The 21663-nt window shown below is 44.0% G+C and overlaps 1 protein-coding gene across 1 annotated transcript in view; it reads right to left on the reverse strand.

The window, feature by feature from the left end:
• The window catches only part of CLPB (ClpB family mitochondrial disaggregase), a 1103838-nt gene that overhangs the window by 943250 nt on the left and 138925 nt on the right, over positions 1-21663 (reverse strand). Inside the window, exon 4 of the mRNA XM_069203766.1 lies at positions 5433-5536. Coding sequence (XP_069059867.1) covers positions 5433-5536 — 104 coding nt within the window. The remainder of the gene's footprint in view (positions 1-5432; positions 5537-21663) is intronic.

The raw sequence follows: 21663 nt of genomic DNA on the forward strand, positions 1-21663 counted from the left end.
ATTCTTCTGAAACTAATATGTTTTATACATCAATGTCTCATACATAAACAATACAGTTCATCCAGACAACCAGCATTACCACCATCATCCACACCTAGGCCAGAGGGTCCTTTCCAAGAATTACACATTGACTTTGTAGATGTGGTCAACGGATGGAACACTATGATGTACATGATAGTGGTAGTTTGTCCTTTCTCTAGGCGGATAGAAGCAGACCCATGACAGATTGCAGATGCAAACAGCGCGGCTAAATTCATTCAAAGAGAAGTAGTAACAAGATGCATTTCCCAAGACCATTTGCTCAAACAATGCCACACACTTCGTTAATAAGATCTTTGAATGCATTACCCAAATGTTGGGAATTCGGCACACTCTTGTCTCTGCTTATCACCCCCAAAATAATGGGATTTTGGAACACCTAAATGGCGCCCTAAAAGATCAAATAGGGAAGATATCAGTAACACTGATCAGAAATTGGCTATATTGCTTGCTCCTGGCATTATTCACCTTTAGGAATGGTCTTTCCTCGGACATCACACCAGATTATTACAGGCAGAACAATGTCAATGGGAGACGTCCCACATAGTTAAAAATACGGATGCAAATAAAACTATTGAAGTGGTATGGCAAGAAATGTCAGCATATATATCTGCCCTAACAAGCGCTGTCGAGGTTCACCTACATCAAGCAAGAACCACCTCGCCACCGGTAGTACCACGATAACAACCTGACCCGGGCTCCCCAGTATTTCTTGGGATCCTACACAGTAGTTCAGACTACTCCAACAGCCATAAATGTCCACGAGCTGAGACACTGGATACACAGGGTAGTTATCAGACAAGCTCAACAAAACGTCCTTCCTCCTTGTTAGGAGTAAGGAGAGGGGGTATGGACTCCCTTTAAATAGACTTAAAAGATTATTGTCCCACGCGTAATCCAAATCTTCAATGGGATAAGCCCTCAATTCTGAATATTGCTTTTATTTTTCATTAATGGATATATTTATCATATTTGTGTTGCTGATGTTTAACCTCTTAAAGGACAAACACCCGCTATGTAGTCATTCTGATGTGTTCCTGGCGCCTTCCTCCTTAAGCGAGAAGGACCTGCTAGGTAGCCAAATGCTACAAGGGTCTGCCAGGTAGTCTGATGAATAAAACACTGCAAAGACCTGTATCCCCTTGGGAATTTACAGATACAACTGACAAATTATTAAGATCAAAAAGAGAAATTCCTCAGCATTTTATACATCCCTTGTGGCACCAGAACATGTGGTACAAGTTTACATACAACAGTTACAGTCCATTTCAATGCATCATGCTTTGTTTGTATTCTCGAACCACATGCTGTTGATAGTCAAGAAATAAGAAGGGTCCAGGAACGCCCATTCCCTATATTTATGATAACACTGATGTCATATTACATCAAAGGAAGAGTGCAATTTCATGGCTGGAACTTTTCAACACCAAAATGGAATTCCACAGCAATATTAGAGGAATGAGCACAATCAATGTTTCAGTATTATAGGTGGTTTGAAAAGTCAGGAATTCTCAGACAACCAAAATCAATACTCAAAACAGTGGCAGATGCAGGGATGAAGACAAGGAAATGTAATAATGAGAGTGACTAGACCTGTGAACTCGGGCCTCAGTTGAAATTCCAGGCCCAGGCTTATGTCAGGGGGCAGGGGCGAAGGAATATGACGATGGACTGCCCCTCGAGGGTCTTAAAGGAAAGGTATAATGATGATACAGCATATAACCAGATATGTACAAACTGTACCCATTTATGGGTTTCTGAGGTATTCTTATACATCTTTTTGGATCCAGTTCCTCCCCCCCACATACATTTTGCCTTCCAAAGAATACTCAGTGTGTTTAGAGGAAATGGGACACAGAGTAGGAATAAATAAGAACTACAAACAAATAATACATATGACATCTGTACAGGAGGGCGTTGCCACCTTGATGGATACCTATTCGGTATGTGGTACGTTAGCATGTGTCCACTTGCCATATGGTTGGAAAGCCCTTTGCTCAGTTGCCATATTGGTGTGCCAGATATTGCTAGTTCCACCACATGACAATATAATAGTGAAAGATATCTATGCGCATGCACAGGAGTGACAACATGCGTTAGTACACAGATGGAAGAGGGATGTACACCAGTACTTCACCCTAGATGTACAATCAGTGATGCCTGCCCCAAAATCCATAGCCAATGCCCGTTGGTTACAACTGACCCTATATGAGTTAATGCTACTAGTAAATGGCACAGAGGATGGATTCAATTCCATCAAAGAAGAACTTCGGGCTATGCGCATCACTGTTATACAAAACAGGATGGAATTTGACATGTTAACTGCCACTGAAGGTGGGGTGTGTGCCAAAATAGGGTTTTCCTGTTTTACGTTCATCCCAGGAAATGACAAAAACTGGAACATTGACCAAGGCTATTCAGGCCCTACATACTTTAAGGGACAGGGGAGCAGAAGCCCCTCAGTGGCTGGTTTTCCGGCTGGTTCTCATGGCTATCATTCTGGCTATCAGGCCTGTGAAAATCCTTATTACCAATAATAATAATAGTCTTATTATTATGCTGCTGCTGCTTCCAAACAATACTGTAATGCTGCCAGAAAGATGTAACAAAGATAGGCACTCTAGGAATGAACATCATAGAGGACAAGGATAGATAAGAAGGATATAGGTGTTGAAAATTCAACAAGGGGTGGGGGAATGTAGAGGTAGGAGACAGGACCTTAACTTCATCTTGTGAAGAGACTCCATTTTGTGCCACTCAACCAAACAACTGTGCAGAACACAAACCTATAAAGTATGTGCTACGCCCTGCATTTCAATACATCGATTAGTTACAAGGCATAGGTGGAGAAAAACAAAAGCAGTTCCAAGAAACAGAATGGGTTATCTTTTCTAGAAGCAGCAGAACACCTCCAGCCCAGGGACTATAGGGCGTCACTTACAAAAAATAGAGGCTGAGAAAGAAATCACATGACTAACAAATGTTCTTTCAGGATTGTAACATGCATCAGCTATTGTATTCAATGCCTGCTGAAGTGTATAAATATTGGACACATTCAGATGATGTTTGAGACCCTCCCTTGTATGTGACTTTGCATGCAGCACTGCAGTGGGGCTCCCAGGCATTGAATAAAGTCTATTCTGAGAACCCAAGGCAGAAGGCTGTAATCATTCCAGAGGGCAAGGGGAGAAAATTGTCCAGAGTTGACACTCTGCCACTATTCAGGTGGCTGAGATGAGGTGAGTTTGATAAGCATCAAACTTATGGGAAGGGATTTCACTCTCAGACGAACTGCACAGTCTACCTCTATTAATCCATAAAGACGGCAGAATCTGATTGATAGAGTGAGAGGAGGCTATCAGACTTACTGATGTCATTGTATGACTAAGCAGGCATATTCTGGAAGAGCAAAGAATTGGAATGTAATCCAAAAGACTATTAAACCATGTAAATGCTGCAATCCTTGATTATTTGTTGGTGTGAGTTGAAATTCTCAGACTTTGAGGTATACTGCAGTCATTTATCTAACCATCTGGAAGCTCACACGAGTCATCAGCATATTGGACGAGCTTCTACGATGCCACAATTAGCATCAGTAACTTGGAACTGACATATCTTTGGAGCTAGGGTTGAATAGTGTAGGACAACCTTACTCAGGGCAGGCGGGGAAACTATGGGACACAAGGAAAAAGCCACTGGTGCTGCACTAAAGTTGACACACACCAACAGTGCAGCAACACCTGTAGTGACTACAAAAGGTGAACAAGAGGACTTCTGAGCAAAGAGAGCCAACACTGCATTCTGAAAGTTTTCAATCTGCTGCACAGAACACTCACTGTAGACCGCCTTGCTAACCTGATTAAGACCAGTGCCAGATCCATCCAGACAGCCAATGGGTAAAGCTGAAAGCACACTTCTCTGAACTCATGTAATGATTATTTGGGGACCACCAGGGTTTTTTTCACCCTTATGCTACGTTCTCCTCATTATCTCCATAAGACCACTCCTTTCACCTATCAGTGCCCATGGAGTCCTCCAGTGATACATAAATAACAGCCAAATGAATCAACTCAGTTCACCCAATGACAGTTCACAGTTTGAAACATGGATAGCCTAGAACTAATGGAGGTAACATTAAATTAAATGTTCTAGAGAGAATACATTTGTAGAGAAGAGTCATTACCATTTGCAGGTATCACCAATTTTTGGACCACATTTTCTTGGCCAAAAAGGAACTTGGAAATCACTTTTGTAAAGCTACTCATTAGGGATTCACCCCCACTGAAAGTAGGGCAAAGGGGTCAGGATTAATAATTCACAGACTTGACTACAGCAATTCCGCCTACTCCATAGTTCTTCTGGCATACAAAACTGTGCAACCAGACTGATGCACAAACCAACCCTTGGAAGGTGTAACAAGATACAGAGAGAAGAGCACCAGTTCCCTGTTGAATTGTGGCTAAAGTTCGATACATAATCAAACACTAATGATCAGGAAGAAGTTTTAATTGAGATTCTTGAATGCTAGAGATACTTGTAGCCACTTGATTTTCTAAGGTCACAGTTTTTCAGGAGTTGTACTTAACTAATCAAACATCCTATCCTTTAAGCGGAAAACATTTTTCGGTCCAATCAGAATCCTAACTTGTGTTCCACAGGGAGATTTCAGCTGGAAACATGCAGGAATCTGCATAGAAGCTCACATTCCTGTACAAAATTACCCCAAACCTTGTAATCCTCGTTATTTCAATGTCTCTAGAATTAATGTGACCCTTGGTAATGGTAATTATGGGGTCAAGGAAACAACACAGATTATGCTGGGCTACTCACAATAAGGGTCACTAGAGGCGATTCGTTTGCAATGTGTGGTATTAAATCAACTGGCGTAGTCATACATTCAGATCCAGATATTCAAATAGTCACAACCTCCATAAGTGAAACAGGTACCACATTTTTTACAGATTTTGTCACAAACATATGAATTTTGGGAAAAGGAACTCGGAAATACTCTTCTCGATTCTCTGAAATGTGGTAAAGATTGCCGAACCAGTTTTTTTCAAAAAATGTTTTTAGGCTACCGGCTGTAACAAGGCACACATTTTCTTCAGATCATGCCCCTATGTTGGCAGTTTAACCAAACCCTGCGCAGACAGTGGCAAAGTAGTAAATAAATATTTCATTTCAAAATCATTCGCTTCATTATTAGATATGTTTTTTAAATGTAGCAAATGTGTTCTTTAGTGAACAGAGAGTGACAAGTTTAAATTGACTTCGAAAATCTAAGACAAATACATTATGTCAACAACCACATAAAAAAAAGCTTATCATACAATTAAGCAAATAAAGACAGAGTAATCAACAGAATGAAACAGCAAAATCAACAACCATATTACCTTCCAAAGAATGGAGTGACTTCTCTTTGGAGGTCTGGTATACGTTACTGAAATCGTCTCCAAGGTTTGGGTCAGCTCCAGCCGCAAGCAAAGCCTTCACTATGCTGTAGGGCAGACAGAGTTGTTACAAGAGCAAAACAGCAGAGTTTATTTTAACAATCTCAGTTATTAAAATAATTTGACAACTTAGAAAGGAAATAATAAAATAGCTATTTAATAATAATTAGCTTTTCCTGAATTCTCAATCAAGAAAACATGTCTAACTCTTTAACATCTGTTAAAAGCGGAATATTTTTATAACTAACTTCATTGGCATTATAAACAAAAATTAAATCAAATAAAAAGGCAGGTATGTGTCTGATATTTCTAGATGTGCTTCTATGTACATGTCTTAGTTCTCTGATGATAGGCCCGCCATTATTATTTAAAACATTTTGACTGCATGCTTTTTTATGATCTGGAAGTTGAAGTATTCACACAATTTCCTTTTTATGAGCTGGATATTACAGTATTCACATCACCTTTCTCAAATGTTTCCAACCTTTCATTTATAGATTCTTTCCAATACTTTGCTATATCTGTATCCTAAAGACGCGGTGTTAATATCAAAGTGTTCTGTTTACCAGTTTAGTCTTCAGCCATCAAAGTGTTAGTGCAACAAAAATCTAGATGTGTAGATTATTAACTTTATTTCATCCCCTAGTCTAAGGATCACTTGTTGAGTCCTCATCTCTATACACAAATCCAACAATTCCAACCATCTTTTGTAATTCCATTCCATTGCAATTACTGCTTATTTGTGAACAGCTTCAGAGGTCATGAATGTCGTCACCCCTGTCCATTCAACTATTTAAGTAATTTGCTTCCTCTAACAAAAACACAGTTACGGTTACAATTACGGAGGATATGGCTAAAATGCTTCTTACTCTAAGGTCAATGTGCAGGATTGGGATTGTCTATGTCTTCATAAAACCTAGTATGTCTTCATAAGCCGTAGTATAAATGAATAAAACTATCATAAGACAACAATTCAAGTCAAATCCATAAAGTTTTATTCAAAAGTTAGATTATAGAAGGCAAAAAGAAATTAGTTGTTCATGAATCAATCTCAAAAGTCATAGTCAAATAATCCGAGAGGCTCAATATAAGGTATACTTCCAAAGCAACAATCAGTTACCTCCAAAGAAAATCAAAGAAAGTCTGAGTATGAAGTGAATAAACAGACTAGTGTGGAGGCTGCTCAGGTAAAAGGTCCAAGAAAGGCAAAGTATAAATCAATAGACAGACTAACAGAGCCTGCTCGTAAGACGTAAGCTAAAGACATGGTACTTTTCTACAAAACATTACATTTTATAGGGGCTTCAGACAATGGAAACATAAAATCATAGCATGATATTACATAAATATGATGTACCAATATGTTATTTTTACATAGCTACAGCATACAATCAAATTATTAGTTTGCAATCACTAAAGACAACCCCTATTTCCAAAGCGTGTGATTAGTTAACCTAGTAAATGACAACCACCAGAAGGAAATAAATATCAATTTGAACATTACACAATGGGTTTCTTATGCAAATAACAATGAACATTACCTTGCAAACTATCACTTTTGTCCCGTTGGAAGGAAGCTATCAAATTGTTAATTAATAATACATACACACAGACCATGATTTGCCTCCGAATTAAAACTATTTTCTGAAATAGAACAGACACCTACACATGTTCAGCAAATCAGGAAAATAACATTTTAACAACATACTAATGTAATTTAATATAGTGCTACATTACAATGATAAATTCATCTAGACAGTGACCCTTTTGAAGAGCTTGAGCAAAAGGTCTTGAATTGTTAAAAAGAGAAAATCATCCTAAACATGTTTTCCGGGGCAGAACATACATTAATACATTTTAATATTACTGGGACTAAAGTCCAGACTATTTTGATCATTTTGTGAAATGGAAAAGCACGGTCATTTACATAAAATAAAAGATCACAATTTCTCAAAGTATAAAAAATGTCAATCTGAGCCTAGTCAAGGTAACGTAATCAGATCTCTAAATAAGCATAAGTCTGTCATTTATAAACACACTTCCAGAAGGACATGGCAGAAGCCAAGGACCCGGATTTCTGTTTTGTGGATATTTAATTGCAGGTACGTTTTTGTCCATTCAGTCCTACAATGAGGTTAAGCTCACTGACATGGCAGCACCTTATGTCTGAGCAACACTGCATACAATAAGTATAAGCAGCTAAAAGAAAGCTATACTTACGGAACAGCTAGCCCTACGAGATGCTAAAAATTAGGTGAAAAGTTAGACTGGAGAATGCTGCATAGGGCTGATGTACAAGATGAACGAGTTACTAACCTTCGGTAACACTGTTTATGGAGAGCCCAGATTCCTCACCTTAAAATCCTCTCCAAGCACCAGACTGGATCTGTAAATTTTTCACCAGAAATGCTTGCACTTGCCGCTAGGTGGTGCTGTGCAACTCCACACCGCCACATAAATGATACAGCAGAGCAACATATAAGCAGTATCCTGTGAGCTGACAACAGTTTCTTGTCGCTCAAGTGCAGAGCATGACCAATTGTTGATACCAACATGCTAATTCCTAACTTGCGAGTATTTTAGATGTTAAAAAAGGCCACTCCACAGAACAGGGAGGTGGAAGGGCAGTGATAATTTAGCAGTTAGATGAAAATTGCTATCCAGGGTTCTTCCTGCTGCTGGAACATGCACTGCGCCACCTCAGGATTGACCTAACATTCATGAGCTATCAGAAATCCCGATTAGCTGGTCAGCTATGCCATTCAAGGACCCTAATCAGGTGACTTGCAATCACATCAGGGAAATGCCAAGATGCTCCAACTAACTCCAGAGGCCTGGAGCCTCCTGGTACAGGCCCCCACTCCACCTTCCTTGCCGCTATATCATATGGTGGCAGTGTTGCCCATGAGAACCTCCACCAGCCTTGCCTTGATGGATGGTAGGAAAGCTTTTGAGCTAGAAAAGTGGCCTGCAACTCCCAAAAGACTAGTATAGAACCAGCCTTCTGTTGAGGCCGGAGTTCTCTGATTTGCACCTCCTCCAGATTACCTCCCCACCCAGCAGTGGCATATCCTTCACCACCATTAGCTCTTGATGGGGAAGGCATAGGGGCATGTCACTATACCAATTTTGTTCGACACCCACTACTGCAGATCATGAGAAATCTCCTCTGAAACCTAGATCTTTACACTAGTAGCCTTGGAGTAGCCTCTTAATATTTCGAACTGATCCTGGCAGGGGTCAGCAGATGCAGGGAGCGTGGCTCTACTCTGTTTAAAGCACTCAAAGGCAGAATCTGCATTTTTACCGGAAAGGCATGAGCCATCAAATGGCAGATCATTGAGAGAGGCTTGTATATCTCTGAAGAATCCTCTAGAACACATCCACACTTGTCAGAAGCACACAACACTTGTACCCACCGCCCTCCCCAGACAATCAGTAGAATCTAGGCCAGCACAGATCACATATTTGGCTATGTCTTGTTCATCATCGATTGTATGAGCCAAAGCAGACCTAGCACCTTCCAGGCAAGATCTAACTGAGCATGCTCCAGAGGGCTTGTGTGTAGCAACACAATAAACATATACATTTACTGACCAACCTGCCAGGCTAGCATAAGGGAAACATATAATTTCCAAACGCTCCATCCTCTTGGACTCCCTATCTCGAGGAGTTATGGGAATGAATTAGAATTCACCTTACTGGCTGAACTCTTCACACTAAGGCACTCCGGGGTAGGATGTTTAGTGAGGAAATCATAGTCTCTTGACGTCTGGCCATCTGCCTATTCCTCAGCAGGCAGGTGCAGGGCACTGACTAAGTGCTCATGAAGGTATTGCTGAGGGCCTTGTTAAAGGGAAGCAAAGGCTCAGACGTGGCTAGCCCAGGCTGCACAATTTCCAGATGCTTATTTTGGTCTTGCCTGAACACAGCTATAAATCTAGGACCTCAGCTGCTCGCCGAACCACTACTGCAAAAGAGGCATTGTCTTATGTTGGTGAAACAAGTGGTGAGTCAAACCCTGCCTTGGGAGAAAAATCAAGCCTACAAGCCTCTCAATCCATGCAAAAGTTGTCATCTTTGTAATGAGGGGGGGGGTGGGGGGGGGGGAGATAAAACATCTCTCTCGCCACCATCATCATGCCCAGCATAGGGTGTCCCTTGGTCAGGATAAGAGCCAAAAAGATAATAGAGCCTGTGTTGGCTTGTCTACCCAGGTAGAGGTATTCAGTCAGAGTGAGGTTGTATGGTGACTGGCTGCACTTCTGTTCTCTTGTAAAGTGAGATATGGCCAAAGTAAGTTCAGTGTGTGACATCAGAATCAGCATTAGATTTTTTTCTGGCACCAATGGCGTCACAAATGGCATCTACATGGGAGGTCTTGGTCTGGTCTTGGAGCTGGAATGAAAGCATATACCGGAGTCACTACAGGGGCCTGAATTATTGGAACAGGCGCAGGTGATCCGGCAGTGGCCGTCTCTTGTTAAAATCAGAGTGGATTTTTTAGAGCCTGGACTACCCCGATGTGGCCCTACCATTAGTTTTTGGAGGGTTTTTGATTTTCATATTTGTGGGAATATCCACGATTTAAAGGATTAGGTATGTAATTAGGTCCTGACGAATCGCATAAGATAATTCTTTGTAAAAAGCGAGAAACATGTTGACCAACTACATAGTGACACAGGGGACCCTGTGTGCACTGTCTCTTTCGTACTATTCCCTATTAAGAGACACAACAACTATACCTACCTGTTTTTTCATGGGGTTTGTGGACATTATTCCACTAACTCCCCGTTTACTGGTTTTAATCATGTCAGAGGTATTAGCATGAGAATAGAAATCATTAGTCGTTACCTCTAGTCATTTTTAACATTTTCCTATATACCAATCCTTCACTTTATTGTTTTTGACCGGCTATACACGATTCTCAAAAAGATCTCCGGCAAAGAGCCCCCTTGTGGGGCCCGTCAGGCATTGCAGCGCCGGCCTGACGAGGAGCTGGGCCCTATGATGAAGCATGTCACCGGATGGTGAGTGAGGGCTCTTGCTTCGAAAAACTTCGGTTTCCATCTACTGATTGAACCATCCACTTGAAAGAAACCCTCAGTATTGTTTGGAACCGTGTGTAATCTTTTTTGATTTATTGCCTGAATTGGGACCCAGGGGGTAAGACCACACCAAGGGGCAGATCCACCAGCGGCAACCTGACAGGGGGAGCCCTTGCGGATTCTTGGGGCCCAAAGGCGCACAGGGGAAGCCAGTAGAGAAGCAAAAATCTGCAGCATGACATCCTTCAAGGCCCTAATCTGCTGCAGCACTGCCAATGACCAGGGAACTTGGGGCGCACCAGGGTGAGATTAGGAATCGGCTACAGGCCCAGGGACCTAGAGGGCATTCTCTTTGGATATAGAGTGGCAGGATGGGGTAGAGTCCTGCTTCTTTTTTATTTTTGCATTTGGTCTTCAATTTAGACTTCCGGAGGACTGTGACCCCAAAGTCATGGGGTCGACCTTCAGTGAGACTTAATAATTGCCCATGACAGGGGCGTGAAGGTGCAAAACGTATGCAAGGGCTGTGACTTCTTGTTATGTTCAGTGACATACAGCTTCTAGTCTCGTTTCTAGGTCAACTTTGGGTGCATGGGAGTGCATTTATCGCACAACTTCAAGTCATGGCTGAGCCCATAAGCTATAATCATACCTTGTGGAGGTCCATGATAGACATCTGTTTTCCACCATCACAGCATGGCTTAAAACCTGTTGTGTTAAGAGGGGACATTATTCCTTAACACACTGGTTTTTATTAGAAATCGTCCATAGGCCAATGATATAGTGAGTGGAGCTCCAGATCTGCACTGGACAGCACAAAAAGAAAGGAACTGATGTCAGCATGCAGTGGTGGCCCTTATATGCAGCTCTGCTCTGTCACTTCCAGGGTGGTACAGAGCCAGCACGAAACCAGAAGGCCCTATCTAGAGGCACGCAGGAGTGTTGCTGGAGAAAAGTTTCTGGATCCAGTCTGGTGAGTACTGTGGAGTGAGGAATCTCTGGTGAGAAGTAGCCATCAGAAAGAAACTCCATTTTCTGTCCAGTTTCATCTACAAAAGCAGAGAATGATTCACAGGAGGCTTCAAAAGCACCTTTAACAAATTCAAGATGTTAAAGAGGATATGTGTGCATTAATGTTGCCACCTGACCACTCCACGCCCATAAGGATTGTGCTCATTCAAGAGAGAATATGAAAATCTCTCAACATCCGATTGTAAAGGATTCTTTTTTTGTCAAAAGACAAATTCAAGAAGAAGGCTGTGAGGAAGACTTCTTAATTCATATGAAAATCAGACAGATCTGTTAAAAAAGAAGAATGATATCTGATTACTTTGTCTCTATAAAGGAATGTAAAACATTGGCCCTGACTGAAGTAAATGCAGCAAGAAATACAGTTGTCCACATCAATAGTTTAATGTCATAACAAGCAATAGTTTTATTGGAGCAAAGATTGAGCATGGGCTTGCCTGGTGATATAATAAGACATAATTTTAAGATAGTAGGACAGTAGGGTTGGAAATTCTAGTAGGAGTTTCAGGATGTATAGGGGTTTCAGGACCTTTCAGAACTTCAATGTTTTGCTATTCCATGATTCTTCAAAATATGAGTATCTGGTTAGAGCTCAAGGCACATGGCTAAAGATTATATATTGTCTAGCTAACCAGGAACACCTCCCCCTGTATACCTCAATTCATTCAACAGCCATGAGAAACTGCTGTGTTTCAAATTGTCTCTGAAAACAGACAATGTAATAGTACAACAACTCCAAGTTCTGAAGAGCATCATGGACACTTAGCTCTTGCTGGTCATGGTAAACAGCAGTTCTGTATGCCTTAGTACTGTACCCAGTGACCAAAAGGAACAGCAAGATTTCTAACAGTGTTGGAGGAGACCAAGGGTTTCTAAATAGTGGATGGTCACATGAAATGATTTAACAAGGCAAGCAGCCGTGCACTACAGGGAATTCCTTCCTGTCTGGGCTTAAATCTATCAGCTGATATGTATCTTAGCAAAGTAATACAAGTTTGAGACTTTCGTCTCCAAATTCATGAGTGTCAAGTGAGTCTCATCATCATCATACACCTTAAAGGTAAAGGTGATAGACTTGGATAATCATGAGAGAGTAATCAAGTAAATGTTGCAATGTGTAGGATATATTGGAATATTACAAATATTGAGAGGCTCTAGACAGAAAGAAGGTAAACCATTCCAGAGTTTTTGCCTGTACACAGTAAACATTTGTTTTGTTGATGACGATCCCTTCCACAGATTTGCTGACGAATGGTAGACTTGACATTATTCTAAAGCTAAAGGGAACGTGGGGGTAATATTTTTATTCTAGGTTCGGCAACACAGTCCAGTCTACAAATGGACTGTTTATGATAGTAGTAAAGACATGGGGCACTGATTTCTCAGGTGGACATGGATGTAGTGCAGATGAAGATATACCCATGTTGACAATGGGGTTGGGGTGTCCAGCAGTGAGATTAGTTGTAGGCCTATTAAAGTAGAGAGGATAGGTGATTTTGTGGTCGTAGCTATGGCTGGGGTCACTCCTTTCGCTTGGATTCACTTTGAATGTGCTTATTTAATTGTTGAAGAATAGCCGAAGTTTGGGAGCCATATATTTTAATGAGTGATCTCTCAAACTGTAGATATTAAAGACTGGCCCATTTCTCAGAGCTTTGCAGAGTCAGTGTCAGCAGTCTTGATTAAGCTTTGTAAATTGGTCTGGGCTGTTTGGGCATCAATGTTCACCTTAGGATGCACTCTGTGGAATCTTCTGAAGGCAATCTTAGTGCAGTCCCCTCAATTTCTTTCATCAACCTTCAAGGTTTCAGCAGTGTTTTCTGATTTCAGCAATATCGCCAGAGAACTACGTGCATTTTTCTGGTGTTCATGTAGTTTTATGTTCTTAAGTGACCTGCGATCTAGACGGTTATGGGAGTCATTCACTTTGGAGCAGAAGTCTTTACTAAGGTCGTCAGAGGTTGCCTCAGCCTTAGTGCAGTTTTTCCAATTATTCAATGGCTATTCTCTTCTCACACTGACTGCTTTCTTGAATTTGAGAGGGAAATACTGAAGGGTGATGATATGGTAGGCAGAGCAAGATACAGGCAGCATGCAGCTGCTGGTAAGAGTGAGGATGGAGCTAGCTCCCAGTCAAGGATGTGACAAAGGTCACATTTATCAGCTGAATTATTAAATTGAGAGCTTTTGTATGTCATCTAATGCAACAGTTGCAGGTTTGACATGGTGTCCCAATAATAGGAACAGTCCTGGATAAGTTGTTACCACCACCAGTGAGGCTAAGAAATTATCAACAAAGGTGTAGGTGGTGTTGGGAAACTCATGTACTTTCAGTGAAGTCAGCGTTAATTGAGTGTCATACTGGCTCTGAGATCAATGCAGTTTTAAATGTGACAAGGAGTGTATCGAGAGGTATCACTTTGTGGGAGTGTTCATGGTGGTAATGGGGAGAATATACTGTCTTGAGGCTACACTTGTTGGAAGTGCTTAGTGCTCGGTGGGGTGGGGGTAAAAATGACTGAAACTGCTTTTCCTGGGCAGGTACAATACCTTGTTTGTCCTGGAAAGAATAAAGAACAGATTAAGACAGTGGTTGTTGTCAACTTCAGGCCGTTACTTGATAAAGGTTCCATTTTACAAGAAAGAAGGCAGATTACCAAAATTACCAGTAATAAAACTGTTAACCTTGTGCTTGGACAGGAGACACTATAAGATGCTCAACTAAATATATTTGGGAAATAGACCACTGCCCGAACCCAAAATGATTTAATACTAGATAGTCAACGACAGTGAACTGCTAAATATAATCAGGCTGTCCTTGCAGATATTAGTTAGAACCTTCTAATGGAATTCTGGTTGCGATGCACAGATATAAGCAAAGCGAAGATCAGAAACATGTTTGAAGGGGCTGAGAGGCGGACTGCTTGACAGGATTTGGGAAAAGAGAGGTTGGCACTTCAGCAAGTGCTAACCATGGGACATCACTCAAATGCTACACACATTCTTCAGAGTCGGGGCAGATGCTGCCATCTGGCCACCGAAGAAGAATAGCTGAAGTTTAGGGGCAATATATTTTGAGACATGATCTCCCAAGGTGAGACCTTAAAAACTTGTCAGATTCTTAAAGCTTCGCACAGACACTGCCAGCACACTCGATTAAGTTTTAACTGGGATAGGATATTATTTAATGCCCCAATGTTTACCAGAGTGAGTCCTCTTTGAAATCTTCTTGGTTCCAATGCCAAGAGGATAGGTTAACAGCAGAATAATTCATCTTGGTCTACACAGTATTTGTCTGCCAAAAAGATAACACTCTATCTTAGCCGAGATCAAAATGTAGGCTTTTGAGTAATCTGCGGCATGTTCACAAAAACTGATTCAACTGTATTGAGAGGAATCCGTCATCAAGGGGATCTTGGGATCTGAAGAGATGAAAGGAGTAAGAGTTAGAGTACCATTCTGAGTTTGGGATTGCTTCGCAAGGAAATTGCTGTGGCTGCTTCTGGGTGCATGGTAAATTCTGAAGTGCTTCATGGTCTCCCTGGATGGAAGAGTCCCTCAGAGTGGTCTGAAAATGACATACTGTGAACCAGATTGAAATTGGCAAGTAATATCTCGCACAACCGCTGACCTCTTTCACAATGTCAGATTTCTAAATGCTGGGTCCAGCACAATCCCAATAAAAGAAATGTGCTTGGCATAATGGCAGAAATTACTTCAGTTTATTGTTTTCTTTGTTAGTTTCCAACAATGCTAAATGAACCAAAACACCAGCGACAGACAGCCCTGGACAATATAGTACTAATTCAGTTTTAGGTGGAAACTACTGTTTGTACTTGAAATGGGATTTTTAAATTGGGCATTTTCTGGACTAGCAGTAAACGGGCATGCTATTTACCCATCTGCAAATTATGTGTCATTTACCATTTCAAAACCTGACAAGCATCTTGTTGGCAAATAGCACGAAAGCTGAAAGTTCAATCGAAGCACTCCAGGGTGCCATTCTGATTTGTGCACCCTGGAATGGTCCATCAGTTCAAAGTCTTGTGCCAGGCTCAAACACGATTTTTCACCTGTAATGGATTTAGACCAGTGATACTCAAAGTACGACCTGGGGACCGCATGCGGCCCTCCTGACCTTCACATGCAGCCTCCCCCGACCCTTTACATGTGGCCCCTTAGGCAACAGCAGCGCTGGAGTTGACTAAGCAGGAACATGAAAAAGATGTTTACTAAACAGACAATTATTTATTTAAAGTTTAACCTGATAGGTGCGGGCGTCGGCCACTGGCCGACGCCCACACACCCTCCCTGGTGCGGGTCACGACCAGTGGCCGACACCAGGAAGGGTATCAATAAATCCTCGGGTGCGTCGCACCCGAGGATTTATTATTTTTTTTAAACCCCCCCCGGGAGACACGGAAGCTTCCGTGTCTCCCCCCGCCCCCCCACCCGCCCCTTTGTGACGTCAGCGCGCCTCGCGGCGCGCTGACGTTGCAAAGGTGTTTTCCCCATCAAAGCAGGAAGCAGCCTTGCGGCCGCTTCCTGCTTTCATGGGGAAAACGGCCTTTCTCACGTTCGGGAAGGCCTCGTAAGAAAGGGGAGTGTCTCCCCTTTCTTACGAGGCCTTCCTGAAAGTGTTTCCTGGCCCCCGATCGCAGCACAGCTGCGATCGGGGGCCAGGAAACACTTTCAGGAAGGCCTCGTAAGAAAGGGGAGACACTCCCCTTTCTTACGAGGCCTTCCTGAAAGTGTTTCCTGGCCCCCCGGTCGCAGCTGTGCTGCGATCGGGGGCCAGGAAACACTTTCAGGTTTCCTGGCCCCCCGATCGCAGCACAGCTGCGATCGGGGGGCCAGGAAACACTTTGAAAAGGCCTCGTAAGAAAGGGGAGACTCTCCCCTTTCTTACGAGGCCTTCTCAAACTGTTTCTGGCCCCCGATCGCAGCTGTGCTGCGATCGGGGGCCAGAAACAGTTTGAGAAGGCCTCGTAAGAAAGGGGGAGAGTCTCCCCTTTCTTACGAGGCCTTCTCAAAGTGTTTCCTGGCCCCCGATCGCAGCACAGCTGCGATCGGGGGCCAGGAAACACCACTAGACGCCAGGGATTTCACTTTGGGGGGGCGGCCCCCTCGGAAAACGGGCCGCCCCCCCCCCCCCCCCCGGGGGCATAATTAATAAAAATAAAAAAAGGTAGGTGCCCCCTGGGGGGGGGGGGGGGGGGGGGGGGAGAAACAGTTTGAGAAGGCCTCGTAAGAAAGGGGGAGACACTCCCCTTTCTTACGAGGCCTTCCTGAAAGTGTTTCCTGGCCCCCCGGTCGCAGCTGTGCTGCGATCGGGGGCCAGGAAACACTTTCAGGTTTCCTGGCCCCCCGATCGCAGCACAGCTGCGATCGGGGGGCCAGGAAACACTTTGAAAAGGCCTCGTAAGAAAGGGGAGACTCTCCCCTTTCTTACGAGGCCTTCTCAAACTGTTTCTGGCCCCCGATCGCAGCTGTGCTGCGATCGGGGGCCAGAAACAGTTTGAGAAGGCCTCGTAAGAAAGGGGGAGAGTCTCCCCTTTCTTACGAGGCCTTCTCAAAGTGTTTCCTGGCCCCCGATCGCAGCACAGCTGCGATCGGGGGCCAGGAAACACCACTAGACGCCAGGGATTTCACTTTGGGGGGGCGGCCCCCTCGGAAAACGGGCCGCCCCCCCCCCCCCCCGGGGGCATAATTAATAAAAATAAAAAAAGGTAGGTGCCCCCTGGGGGGGGGGGGGGGGGGGGGGGGCGCGATCGCGCCCCCCTCCCCCCAGGGGATTGTTTTTTTTTTTTTTTTTAAATAATGAAAAAAAAAAAAAAATGACAGGGGGTCGCCCGTCGGCAGGGTGACCCCCTGTGGGGGCAATTTTTTTTTTAGATGTTGTAGGGTTTCCCTGGGGGCCATTTTGGCCCCCAAGGAAACTATACAACAACTAAAAAAAATAGATCTATATATAGATCTATATTTATATATCTATGTAGATAGATATATCTATGTACATGGATATATCTATAGATATATCTATGTACATAGATATATATATATATATATAGAGGTAGATCTATATATACCAAAGAGATTTATAAAGTGTGCTACTCACCTGTGAGGGTCTCAAGGCGCTTGGGGGGGGGGCAGGGGGAGGGAAAGGGGCTGGGAGGTTCACTGTTCGAAAAGCCAGGTTTTGAGGCCCTTCCTGAAAAGAAGTAGGTTTTGGGTCTTGCGAAGGTGGGTTGTGAGGGCGTTCCAGGTTTTGGGTGCAAGGTAGGAGAAGGATCTGCCCCCGGTGGTGGTGTGTTTGATGCGGGGGACAGAGGCGAGAGAGAGGTCAGCTGAGCGGACGTTTTGTGTGGGGGTGTGGAAGGTGACTCTCGTTGAGGTAGGCAGGGCCTGTGTTGTGGAGTGATTTGTGTGCGAGGATGAGGATCTTGAAGGTGATCCTTTTGTCAATGGGGAGCCAGTGGAGGGATTTGAGGTGTGGAGAGATGTGTTCGTGTCGGCGGAGGTCGAGGATGAGTCGTGCTGCTGAGTTCTAGATGCGTGTAGTTTGCGCTTGAGTTTTAGAGTGGTGCCGGCGTAGAGGGCGTTTCCGTAATCAAGCCTGCTGCTGTGTGCGTGAGTGACAGTTTTTCTGGTCTCTGTGGGGATCCATTTGAATGTTTTTCAGTATACGGAGTGTGTTGAAGCATGAGGAGGTGAGAGCGTTGATTTGTTGGGTCATCGAGAGGGAGGAGTCTAGGATGATGCTGAGGTTGCGTGCGTGGTTGGCGGGGGTGGGTGCAGGGCCTAGCGTGGTGGGCCACCATGATGGGTCCCAGGTGTTTTTGTGTGGGCCAAAGAGGATTATTTCGGTTTTGCTTGAGTTGAGTTTCAGGTGATTGGCTGTCATATATATATCACTTTTGTCAATATGTGTGTGGTTTCCCTGGGGGGAAAAGGGTCCGACTTGTCTAGTGGCAGTTTTAGTGCCATAAAGAAGCGCAGAAGGTTTATATGCCTACTGCAAAGAGCAAATCTGTATTTTATGTAAATAGCTGAGTACATTAGCAAAGTCTATGGAGAGATGAAGGGCACTTTTGCTGGGTGGTAATGAGGGAATCCGAGGAGGAGGGAGTGGGAGCACCAATAATGATTGTTGGACTGGGCGCAGGAGGTGCTAAAGACTGTGACGAATGGTATGTGACAAGGTGTTTTTTGAGTGTCTTGAAAGTACGTGCTGATTGAGGGAAGAAGCGCAGGTAAGGTGGCCTCTACTGTTGCACGTATCTCACACACCATCGATTTTGTGACTGTCTACGTAGGCTAGTGTTTTAGAGCAACAGTTTAGCCAATAGCAGAGATGGCATCTTGATGGATGACTGCTGCCTACACTCGGGTTATAGAGGACCGCTCTGACATAGGATCAGAGACTGAGACATCAGATACTGAGACAGCATCTGAGGGATAGGACAATGGCGCAGACTCTGGGAGTGATTTTTCAGTCAGAGGAGTCCCATTCGATAACTCCTCTTCCAGTACATTATGAGGGAGGTGATGAGGACAGTCCTGCTGTCCCTTCGCAAGCTGTTTGTGCAACTGGGTAATAGTGGGTTAGGTCAACCCAGAGAGCAGGTGAATGTGGCGGCAAGCAGAGAGAGAGTGCTCTCTTGGGAGCTCCCCAATTTAGTTCAGCCCCAAATTCCACCACCGAAATCATATTGTGGAGACATCAAAATTATCCATGGCAAAACAAACTGGTTTTGTAAGGCAGGCACCTGTGTTTTTGGTCCTGGATTCGGCGGCCATATAGAGAAACACACTAAACCCAAACATTTCTGGAAACTAGACATTCGGGGGAGTCCACAGAGGTGTGACTTGTGTGGCTTCCCCAAAGTTTTCTTACCCAGAATACCCTGCAAAGCTGAAATGTTGAAAAAAAACTAAATGTTTCTCGCATTTCTGTCACACAAACTACAGGAATATGCTGGGATCCACAATATTCCTACCACCCAGTGACTCCTCACCTGTCCTGATAAAAACACTACCCCACTTGAGTGCCTACACCTAGTGTCTGTGTCAGGAATGGATCACCCCAGGGTCAACAGCTGCCTCACGTAAGGACCAACATTGACCGTTGTGTGATCTATTCCTGTCGCAGGCACCAGGCCTAACCACACAAGTGAGGTATCATTTTTATCGGGAGGCTTGGGGGAACGCTGGGTGGAAGGAAATTTGTGGCTCCTCTCAGATTCCAGAACTTTCTGTCACCGAAATGTGAGGAAAACTTGTTTTTTTAGCCACTTTTTGAGGTTTGCAAAGGATTCTGGGTAACAGAACCTGGTCCGAGCCCCGCAAGTCACCCCTCCTTGGATTCCCCTAGGTCTCTAGTTTTCAGAAATGCACAGGTTTGGTAGGTTTCCCTAGGTGCTGGCTGAGCTAGAGGCCAAAATCTACAGGTAGGCACTTTGCAAAAAACAGCTCTGTTTTCTGTGATGTGTCCACGTTGTGTTTTGGGGCATTTCCTGTCGCGGGCGCTAGGCCTACCCACACAAGTGAGGTATCATTTTTATCGGGAGACTTGGGGGGACGCTGCGTGGAAGGAAATTTGAGGCTCCTCTCCGATTCCAGAACTTTCTGTCACCGAAATGTGAGGAAAACTTGTTTTTTTAGCCACTTTTTGAGGTTTGCAAAGGATTCTGGGTAACAGAACCTGGTCAGAGCCCCGCGAGTCACCCCATCTTGGATTCCCCTAGGTCTCTAGTTTTCAAAAATGTACAGGTTTGGTAGGTTTCCCTAGGTGCCGGCTGAGCTAGAGGCCAAAATCTACAGGTAGGCACTTTGCAAAAAACAGCTCTGTTTTCTGTGATGTGTCCACGTTGTGTTTTGGGGCATTTCCTGTCGCGGGCGCTAGGCCTACCCACACAAGTGAGGTATCATTTTTATCGGGAGACTTGGGGGGACGCTGGGTGGAAGGAAATTTGAGGCTCCTCTCCGATTCCAGAACTTTCTGTCACCGAAATGTGAGGAAAACTTGTTTTTTTAGCCACTTTTTGAGGTTTGCAAAGGATTCTGGGTAACAGAACCTGGTCAGAGCCCCGCGAGTCACCCCATCTTGGATTCCCCTAGGTCTCTAGTTTTCAAAAATGTACAGGTTTGGTAGGTTTCCCTAGGTGCCGGCTGAGCTAGAGGCCAAAATCTACAGGTAGGCACTTTGCAAAAAACAGCTCTGTTTTCTGTGATGTGTCCACGTTGTGTTTTGGGGCATTTCCTGTTGCGGGCGCTAGGCCTACCCACACAAGTGAGGTATCATTTTTATCGGGAGACTTGGGGGGACGCTGGGTGGAAGGAAATTTGAGGCTCCTCTCCGATTCCAGAACTTTCTGTCACCGAAATGTGAGGAAAACTTGTTTTTTTAGCCACTTTTTGAGGTTTGCAAAGGATTCTGGGTAACAGAACCTGGTCAGAGCCCCGCGAGTCACCCCATCTTGGATTCCCCTAGGTCTCTAGTTTTCAAAAATGTACAGGTTTGGTAGGTTTCCCTAGGTGCCGGCTGAGCTAGAGGCCAAAATCTACAGGTAGGCACTTTGCAAAAAACAGCTCTGTTTTCTGTGATGTGTCCACGTTGTGTTTTGGGGCATTTCCTGTCGCGGGCGCTAGGCCTACCCACACAAGTAAGGTATCATTTTTATCGGGAGACTTGGGGGGACGCTGGGTGGAAGGAAATTTGAGGCTCCTCTCAGATTCCAGAACTTTCTGTCACCGAAATGTGAGGAAAACTTGTTTTTTTAGCCACTTTTTGAGGTTTGCAAAGGATTCTGGGTAACAGAACCTGGTCAGAGCCCCGCGAGTCACCCCATCTTGGATTCCCCTAGGTCTCTAGTTTTCAAAAATGTACAGGTTTGGTAGGTTTCCCTATGTGCCGGCTGAGCTAGAGGCCATAATCCACAGGTAGGCACTTTGCAAAAAAACAGCTCTGTATTTTGTGAAAAAATGGGATGTGTCCACGTTGTGTTTTGGGGCATTTCCTGTCGCGGGCGCTAGGCCTACCCACACAAGTGAGGTATCATTTTTTTCGGGAGACTTGGGGGAACATAGAATAGCAA

This window comes from Pleurodeles waltl, chromosome 8 (assembly GCF_031143425.1).
Source record: "Pleurodeles waltl isolate 20211129_DDA chromosome 8, aPleWal1.hap1.20221129, whole genome shotgun sequence".
NCBI classification, from domain to species: Eukaryota; Metazoa; Chordata; class Amphibia; order Caudata; family Salamandridae; genus Pleurodeles; species Pleurodeles waltl.